The 9,025-nt window shown below is 45.7% G+C and overlaps 3 protein-coding genes across 3 annotated transcripts; 2 read left to right on the top strand and 1 right to left on the bottom strand.

Annotated features, from left to right (window-relative positions):
* The first annotated feature begins 2,934 nt into the window (after positions 1-2,934).
* LOC128300746 (sugar transporter SWEET1-like) lies at positions 2,935-4,542 on the top strand. Its single transcript, XM_053036923.1, has 3 exons — positions 2,935-3,831; positions 3,902-4,021; positions 4,093-4,542. The coding sequence occupies exons 1-3, from the start codon at positions 3,376-3,378 to the stop codon at positions 4,201-4,203; spliced, it is 687 nt and encodes a 228-aa protein (XP_052892883.1). The 5' UTR covers positions 2,935-3,375; the 3' UTR covers positions 4,204-4,542.
* On the bottom strand, positions 4,416-5,940 carry LOC128300747 (peptidoglycan-recognition protein SC2-like). Its single transcript, XM_053036924.1, has 2 exons — positions 5,763-5,940; positions 4,416-5,699 (listed from the first exon to the last, which is right to left on the bottom strand). Exon 2 carries the CDS (start codon positions 5,577-5,579, stop codon positions 5,013-5,015), a length of 567 nt encoding a protein of 188 aa, XP_052892884.1. The 5' UTR covers positions 5,580-5,699; positions 5,763-5,940; the 3' UTR covers positions 4,416-5,012.
* A 2,101-nt stretch (positions 5,941-8,041) lies between these two features.
* Positions 8,042-8,614, top strand: LOC128301846 (peptidoglycan-recognition protein SC2-like). The gene has a single exon (XM_053038493.1). It carries the CDS (start codon positions 8,042-8,044, stop codon positions 8,606-8,608), a length of 567 nt encoding a protein of 188 aa, XP_052894453.1. The 3' UTR covers positions 8,609-8,614.
* Positions 8,615-9,025: the final 411 nt, after the last annotated feature.

Here is a 9,025-nt window from a genome sequence, read left to right as displayed (position 1 = left end):
TAGTTAGCTGATACCGGATTGTAATAACCACCCTGTAACAGTTCTGCTATAACGGTACTTCTCCTGTATGTTTTGTCGTGTGCGTGCTTATCAGTACATGGGGAAAGTTAGGGAAAGAATACGCGTCATCTATCTCATTTGCACTAGCGCTCCTGGTCTCATTAGTCTGATTGTTAAGCTTTCCAGATTCTTATCTCCCATACATTCGGTGATGCCGGCAGTCCATGCCGGCAGTTTCGTGTGTGTGGTAAGTGTTGCAGCAAGCCAACAATAAAAAAAAGGAATCCAAATCGATATCTTTTCTCCTTCGGTTTCCCACCCGTGCAGATATCGGAAGCGATCAAACGAGTAATTCGTGTGAATGCTGAGTCACCAGTCCGTGCCGGATGATGATCCACCGCTGATCAAGTTTTAGGACCTGCAGTACGCATTATTTAGCAGCTGCTTCTTGGAGATCCTTGGGGGTGTGTTCTTCCTGATTACAGCGATATACATCGATCGGGATAGGGCACGGGTAGAGGCTGTTGTACTAGGTAAGAAGAATGGTGTAACACGCCACTTAGACGGGGTTTGCTCCACGGTAAAGATTCACTCAATTTGTGCCGTTCCGCTGTCACATAACGCTTTCTTTCGCATTCGCTTGTTATTGCCAATTCTCACGCGGTTCTTTGTTTTTATTTATTTTTTTTAACGTTTCACAGAAGTCACGTTACGAATCGAAGACTGATCGATGGTGGTCGCGGTTGAAGAGAAGTCCAATTCAAACACTTTGTACGTCAACTTTCAACTTCAACGTTCAACTTTCAACATTCAGACAGTTATTACAGCGCCTACTAGATTTCCAACCTCCTGATTTTCTCGAACCTCCTGTTAATGTGTTACAACATATTGCAAGGGCGTGTGAGTGTTAAGCGTGAATGTGCAACCGGTTAGGTCTTACAGTATGATAATGAAATTAAAATAGTGAACGCGCAGAAGAACATAAATCGCCAGTGCGCTATTAGGTGGGAGTTTCTAGATGGGGCGGGTTATACGAAAGCAGTAGTCTGTGAAAACAAATGATGGGGGCCATTTATTGCTGGAAAAGTTTTCTAACGATGCAATGTGTTAGGATAAGGGGTGACGTCCATTTCGGCTGTTGGTGATGATTATTCAAATTGAAAGTGTTCGAAAGGGAAAAGCAACACAAAGCAAACGTTTTAAGCGTTAAATTTGACTGAAAATCAGAATAAGGAATAATACGTATGTGTGATAAAGGTGCTAAAATGGCTCTAAACCATGTACAGGCGTGAACTATCGTTAATTATTGGGAAATTTTTCTAGGGTACAGAGGAAAGGCCGACAAACATTGTAAAACAAAAAGAAGACAACAAACAAACATTATTTATTATTAGATTCTCGTTAGCCGTTAATGGATTATTGTGGTTTTATTTAATTTTTAAGGTAATTCACTGTTTTGAAAATTGCGTCAACACTGAACGGTCTAAACAATCGTGCAAAGGAGAATTTGTTATTTTTTAATATATTTATGTTTTATTTTTGTAACGAAAGATCATGATCATGTGGGGTCTATATTGGGGGTTGGGGTTATTAGCCAATAAAACTTGTATTATTAAAAACGTAAAGATAATAAAATAATTAACTGACAACGGATTGTAATAACCACCCTGTAACAGTTCTTCTCCTCTATGTTATTATCGTGTGCGTGCTTATCAGCGCATGGAGAACCTTATGGAAAGAAGGCGTGTCATCTATCTCACTTGCACTAGCGGTCGTTCTCACGAGTTTGGTTGTATGCGATAGCGGTGGTAGCCAATGTATTACAGGATCGTCTGTCACGCTCGCTGGAGGGGAATTGATGTCACCTCTCATGCTGTCATGCTCTCTTGGTGTTGGAAATCGAAAATCGGTTCGTTTGTATGGAATTTCGCATCTGCCGACGGATTCACGCGTCCAAAAATTGCACCAGCGCTGCGTTTCATGTAACAAGAGAGCATCCAAATCAAGAGGTGGTATTCAACCGGATGACTACAGGGTGGTTGAAAACAAATGTTAGCACGACGATTTTAAAAATTTGCATTATAATTTTGTGTAAAAATTTAAGTGAGAATGTAGCGAAATTAAGTGAAACTAATGGTATTATTTGTTGCATATTTGTAGAATATCATGCGGTTGTTATTAGCTGCCGATAAATTCATTAAAGAATGCTGATAATGTCTGTGGTTCTATTCGTGTGGTTTTGTTGAAATTTTATGTTTATTCACTGTTTTGACAATTGTATCAACAATAAACGGTCTGAAAAATCGTGCAAAAGAAGATTTGATATTTTTTAACATAGTTTTTATAACTAAACAATCAATATAAGTAAGAAATATCACGATCATATGTGGGGTCTACATTGTTGAGGATAAAAAATCATCCGCTCCTTAGTGGTGTTATTAGCCAATAAAACTTATATTCTTTTACTAGTATTATTAAAAACGTAAAGATAATAAAATAGTTAGCTGATACCGGATTGTAATAACCACCCTGTAATAGTTCTGCTATAACGGTACTTCTCCTGTATGTTATTATCGTGTGCGTGCTTATCAGTACATGAGGAACCTTATGGGGAACGAATGCGTGTCATCTATCTCACTTGCACTAGCGATCGTACTCACGAGTTTGATTGTATGCGATAGTGGTGGGCAATGTATTAGAAGATCGTCTGTCACGCTCGCTGGAGGGGAATTGATGTCACCTCCTAAAAATCATGCTCTCTCGGTATCCGAAATCTGAAAAACGGCTTCCGATAGGAATGGTTCAATAGGATTTCATCGGTGTTTTCAAACGAAAAGTCCTTATGGATTGATTGTGCCTTTTCGTTTGACGTTTAGCTTTCGATGAACGTCTAACTGCTCATCAAAACGTATTTCTGTTTGTAAACAAACAGAATTCCCGAGCAGAAGGGGTGTAAAACGATTCTCTCCACGAATCCGGTCTGTAGAATTCAGATCAGTTGAAGGTGGTGTTAGCCGATTAACATACCCGTCGTCCCGCTGCAAATTCCGTTTGGGCCTTCTAGTCCACCGCGTTAAACAACTTCAAATCGTCAAATGTTCGAGGCCAACACTTCACTGAGGTGCGATTGGTTCCCTTCCAAAACAACCGGATCTTCTCGTGCTGTGGAAGTAAGCTGGAGATAATCTTGCCCGCTTATCAGACACCCTGCGGGTAGTTTGATTTAGAAACGAAAAGTAAAAAGTGGCAACGGTTTAATCTTCGACGTTCGTTAATCATTCACCAACCCCGTTAATCATTCAAACGACTCGTTACGTAAGATACTCCAAATACGATCGTTTGCTGATCCCCATTTCTTTGAGGAATTCGACCACGATGGATTCCATCGCCGTTGCGCTGCAACCGTACAAGGATACGGTCGGATTGACGGCGGCCATCGTAACGGTGGTGCAGTTCTTCAGTGGAGTGTTGGCCTTGAACGAAATTCGACGCCAGGGTAACACCAAGGGCTTTTCCGTGTTGCCCTTCCTTGGTTGCACCGTGTTCTGCCTGTTGAACATTCAGTTTGGCCAGATGCTGCGGGACGACGGTATGATTCGTGTAAACTTTATCGGACTGGCGCTGAATCTGCTGTACGTGTGTGGGTTCTATCTGTACACGGACGGACCGCGGAAGACGGCTGTTTGGGGTCAGATTGGGTTGGCCGGTGCGTTTACCGCTGGCGTCCTGTCGTACGTGCAGTACGAAGATCCGAAGCTGGTCGAATTCCGGTTCGGTGTCATTCTGACCGGATTGCTGTGGAGTTTAGTCGGTATGCCGCTGCTGGGATTGGTAAGAATGGTTGTGGAGAGAATCGAGAGAGTATTTAAGAATTACCTTATCATTTAATCCTTGTTTCCAGAGTGACATTCTGAAGAACAAAAGCACGGAAGGGCTTCCATTCCCGATCATCTTTCTCGGTGCAGTTGTTTCCTTCTGCTGGCTACTGTACGGTATCATTCTGCGCAGCAACTTCCTAGTGGTATGTATGCCGGGGCAAGTGCAATCATTTTCTACGCGAACATTTCTCTCACGCGTTACAACTCATTCAAGGTACAAAATTTGATGGCGCTTGCGCTGAGTGCGGTACAGCTGTCGCTGTTTATCATCTTCCCATCGGGTGCAGTCAAACCTCCGCCAAGTCCGGCCAAAAAGCGCAACTAAAGCAAATGACTAAGCTACAACGAAAGCTGAACGGACGACAATAATTCCATGCTCAAACAATACGTGATGTTGGTTGGTACAAGAAGACACACGAAGACAATAATAACTTTCGAATTAAATCTGCATCTAGTATGAATCTTAAAATTAGAATCTAAATTTAATGACAATAAGCAGACGGATTAGTGTTTACGAGAATGTTTATACGTGGAAAAGGAAACTATTGTTAGATTTAATTGCCTGTTAACTACTCTTTTCCATCGAAATGTAAGCAACTGTTCCATGCTAGTTGAAGCTATTTTGAAACTAAATAAAAGTCTAACAATTCCATCTTTATATTAACTTTAATCGCAATTGTTTTGGCAATTATTGTCCGATTGTTACTGTACTGGAGAAAAATTAGCAATTTCTACAATACTCCAATAGTCAAGGAGTTCCTCGCTTATACCACGAGCCATTGAACGACTTGAGTCTTTTGATATATTAAGGATTTTCCAATACTCTTATGAAGCTTCCTAACTTCATGGTGAGAAGAAGTTGAGCCTTTGATTCGATAGCAATAATAGGTAGTAAGGAAGATATTCGGACACTATCATTACAAGCGGTCTACATTTACGCCAGAGTCTTATCGTTCCTCATTAGGAATAAAATTCCCTGAGTCATGGTATTACTCTGTGAGTCGCTCCGAAACGTTAAGTGCATTACGTCTACGCAATGAAACTACTCGCCGTACGGTTTTGTAAAAGAGATATTTCTTACGCTATACTTTAATATTTATAAACAGATTTGACACAATTGCACACAACCAGTCTTTAGACGTTCGGGTTGAAGCGGGCCCAGTTGCGGATCTCGTTGAAGAAAGCGTTACCGGGGCAGGCAGTAGCGACGGCCTGTCGGTGCCCAATCAGCCAGTAGTTGTTGGCGATATGGCCGAGCGAGACACCGCAGCTGATCAGCTGCTGGGCAGCGTTGCGGGCGGCCGCATTCGGGATGCCGTTGGTGAACGTGCCCATCACACCCATACCGACCGAGCGATCGTTGTAGCCGGGTGCGTGCGCTCCCTGACGGCCCCAGCCGCGGCCCTCGTACGCCGCACCGTTCTCGCCGACCAGGAAGTTGTACCCGATGTCGGCCCAACCGTTGCCGTCCATGTGGAAGGACTGGATGTTGCGCATCTGCTGGGCGCAGGCCGCATCCGTGGTGCAGTGCGCACCGGCCGTGTGGTGCATCACGACCCACGGCGCCGGACGGATCGGCAGCTGGGAGGTGCTGGCACCGCGGGCTCCCCACTGGGCGCGGGTCACAATGCGCGGACACTGGGCCGACACGCCCGCCAGACAGATGGCGGCCAACACCAACACGGACGCGAACTTGTTCATCTTCTTGCCTGTGTAACTAGCAACTAACCCGGTGAGGAGGACTTCCAACGCTTCACTGTAGAAGGTGGGCGATGTCGGGCAGGTCTTATATACTCCGGTTCGGCGCCATTATCAGGAACGCTAATTGATCGCTTTTGTTAGTAGATTCCTTATCGTAATCGAACAGCCAAAAGCTCTACTCACGCGCTAATCATTCACGGGCGTTGTTAAAGGCGAATATTGAACCTATCTCCCGTGGCTCATTAACTTCTTCACTCAGGAGCTCCCTCTGCGACACGAGAGTAGTCTTCTTCGTCACGCCACCAAGCCCTACGCACGATAGGAATCGATGCGATAAGCAGCAAAGGTGGATTTTCCCAAAAAAAAATGCGTGTCTTACAACCGTGTGCCAGACACTTCCGATACGGCGTACAGGTGAGGATGTGCAATGCCTACCCCCCCCTTCTTCGTGCTAAGAATTCCAAAGTGGCGATCTAATCGGGAGAGCGACCCGCTCCAAAAAAATCCCCGCCGTGCGTGTGTGGGAAAAATAGATGTGGGATTCATTAAGCAAGTTCACCGTTAATGTTGCACGATAAGATAGTGGAAGATGCACCCAGAAAAAGGGACACTAACTAGCGGCTGCAGTTGCAAACCGATCTGCTGATCGTGTAGTTCGTGTAGCTACACATGTATGCAAACAGAGTTGTGTTTATTGGGATGTTCCCATTAGACAAGAGGTCCCCTTGTCGAATGGGGAACAACCGTTGCGTTGTACTTTCGCAGTGGATAGAGACACAGTGGACAGGAGTGGTAGAAGCGATCCCACAACGCGTATTCGTAATCTTTACCGCTTGAAGTAGTAAGCTAAAACTAATTGATCCCGACAGCAAATTGCTTTAAAACAATGAATACAATGAACGGCTTTATGGTGGTTCTGTAATGCTGTAAACCTCTCTGTGTAATTCACAGAACCAGTTGACCCAGTTCGTACCTATTTTAAGCTCAAATTAGTCTGTTAATAACTAAGTATAGACAAGGACCTGTCCTATGAGCTGTGGTCACCTTTACCTCACTCAGTTGTTGTGTAGTAGTTTCATACTTATCCAACTCCTAGCTCAATTATTTAACCTTGATTATTTTAACATTTTGAGAGGGATGTCCTCACTCGAACTGGTCCCTCTATTAAAATACTCTTTGTGATTTACTATCAAGCGGCTATAATGACGAGCTGTATGAGCTGTACGTAGGACTCACTGCCGTATAGCGGATAAGATTCCGCTGAGCTGGTCACGTAATGAGAATGACACCGAAGGACTCAGTCCCGTAAAGTCCTTTCAGATCGTCCACATAGACAGGAGACGAGAGGATTTGAGTGATGACGTTGAGGCGTCTACCAGAAAGTCCGGGATAGGTTTCGCTTCATGGTAAATCTCTCTTAGCACCACTGAATTGTTGCATACAGAGTCCACCCTGCAGCGAAGATTCATCCGAGCCATCCTATCCTGTTCGCTGTCGACTTCTTGGGCAAGACTCCAAAGAAGACGGACATTCCCACTTCCCTTCTTGCTTTATCGAAAGTCTCCCTTCCCAGGGTCGGGATATTCCATTCCCTTCTAACGGCCATGTCTCTTTATGTCTTATCCCTCGCTGCCTTAACGATGGACCACCCTTATATATCCCATCGCTATCGCTAGTGCCATCGGACTACAATAGTTCGTATCACCTGTTCGAACACAACAATGTTAGATTGAAGAATGGCACAAACGTAACATAGATCCAGTAGTAAATGGTCTTATTTAATCACGAAGCTTAAGGGTTTGATTGAAAGTCCTCCAAATAATGATAATACTCCGTCAACTCCTAAAGAGACTATAATAGCTCATTCTAATTATGCTATTCCTAAGCTCACCTATTGCGGAACTGAGTTCCATTTGTTTGTTGTCCAGTGCTATAAAGTCCAATCCACCACATAAAGGCTACCTACAATGGGTGTAATTATTAGGCCCCGATAATCGTTACTAACAGCGGTGAATGTGACCAGAAGTATACTTTACAAGTCGGTAGCATTTTCTTAACGACACATAAGCGATGAACCCTACGTCACTTACCGTTTCGTCCAATTGGCCCTCGGATTGGTTGCGCTATCTTATCGATAAATCCACCGACTCCGGTAGTCCTTGCGGGAGTCCGAACGGTTCCAATTCGTGTGTTTATGGCTAATCTGATCCAACCGGCTTTATCGTGCCGGCCACATACCGCTGTGACGTTGTATCGGGCGATTTCCGCACGGCACGCTCCAATTTTTGGGGTTCTTTGCAGGGGTAGCAAGATTCGAGCAACCCGGGGATGGATGGGTGGATGGGTGTCTGGTGCTACGGCGATAATGGATGAAGGCATGACTATAAAACCTTCCGACCTCGGTCAAGCAAGGCTACATTTCCACCGTAACAATTACGACGTCCAGAAGTGTTGCTGTAAAGATGAACAAGTTCGCGTCCGTGTTGGTGTTGGCCGCCATCTGTCTGGCGGGCGTGTCGGCCCAGTGTCCGCGCATTGTGACCCGCGCCCAGTGGGGAGCCCGCGGTGCCAGCACCTCCCAGCTGCCGATCCGTCCGGCGCCGTGGGTCGTGATGCACCACACGGCCGGTGCGCACTGCACCACGGATGCGGCCTGCGCCCAGCAGATGCGCAACATCCAGTCCTTCCACATGGACGGCAACGGTTGGGCCGACATCGGGTACAACTTCCTGGTCGGCGAGAACGGTGCGGCGTACGAGGGCCGCGGCTGGGGCCGTCAGGGAGCGCACGCACCCGGCTACAACGATCGCTCGGTCGGTATGGGTGTGATGGGCACGTTCACCAACGGCATCCCGAATGCGGCCGCCCGCAACGCTGCCCAGCAGCTGATCAGCTGCGGTGTCTCGCTCGGCCATATCGCCAACAACTACTGGCTGATTGGACACCGACAGGCCGTCGCAACTGCCTGCCCCGGTAACGCTTTCTTCAACGAGATCCGCAACTGGGCCCGCTTCAACCCGAACGTGTAAGAACGAGACTGGGAGAATACAACCAATGTTGGTGGCCTATTGTGAAATATAGATTTTTCTGTAAGAGCATAATCTGTCCTGTGATCAGTGGGTCAGTGATCGGAAAGAAAGCGTACCAGACATGATCAATCCCCTCCAATTGTTCCACACGAATTACTCGTTTGATCGCTTCCGATATCTGCACGGGTGGGAACCAGAAGGAGAAAAGATATCGATTTAGATTCCATTTTTTATTGTTGGCTTGCTGGTAATACTTACCACACCCACGAAACTGCCGGCATGGACTGCCGGCATCACCGAATGCATGGGAGATAAGAATCTGGAAAGCTTAACAATCAGACTAATGATACCAGGAGCACTAGTGCAAATGAAATAAATGACACGCATTCTTCCCCATAAGGTTCCCCTTGTACTGAT

The sequence above is a fragment of the Anopheles moucheti genome, chromosome 3, assembly GCF_943734755.1.
Source record: "Anopheles moucheti chromosome 3, idAnoMoucSN_F20_07, whole genome shotgun sequence".
Lineage (NCBI taxonomy): Eukaryota > Metazoa > Arthropoda > Insecta > Diptera > Culicidae > Anopheles > Anopheles moucheti.
This window is presented reverse-complemented; position numbering and strand designations above follow the sequence as displayed.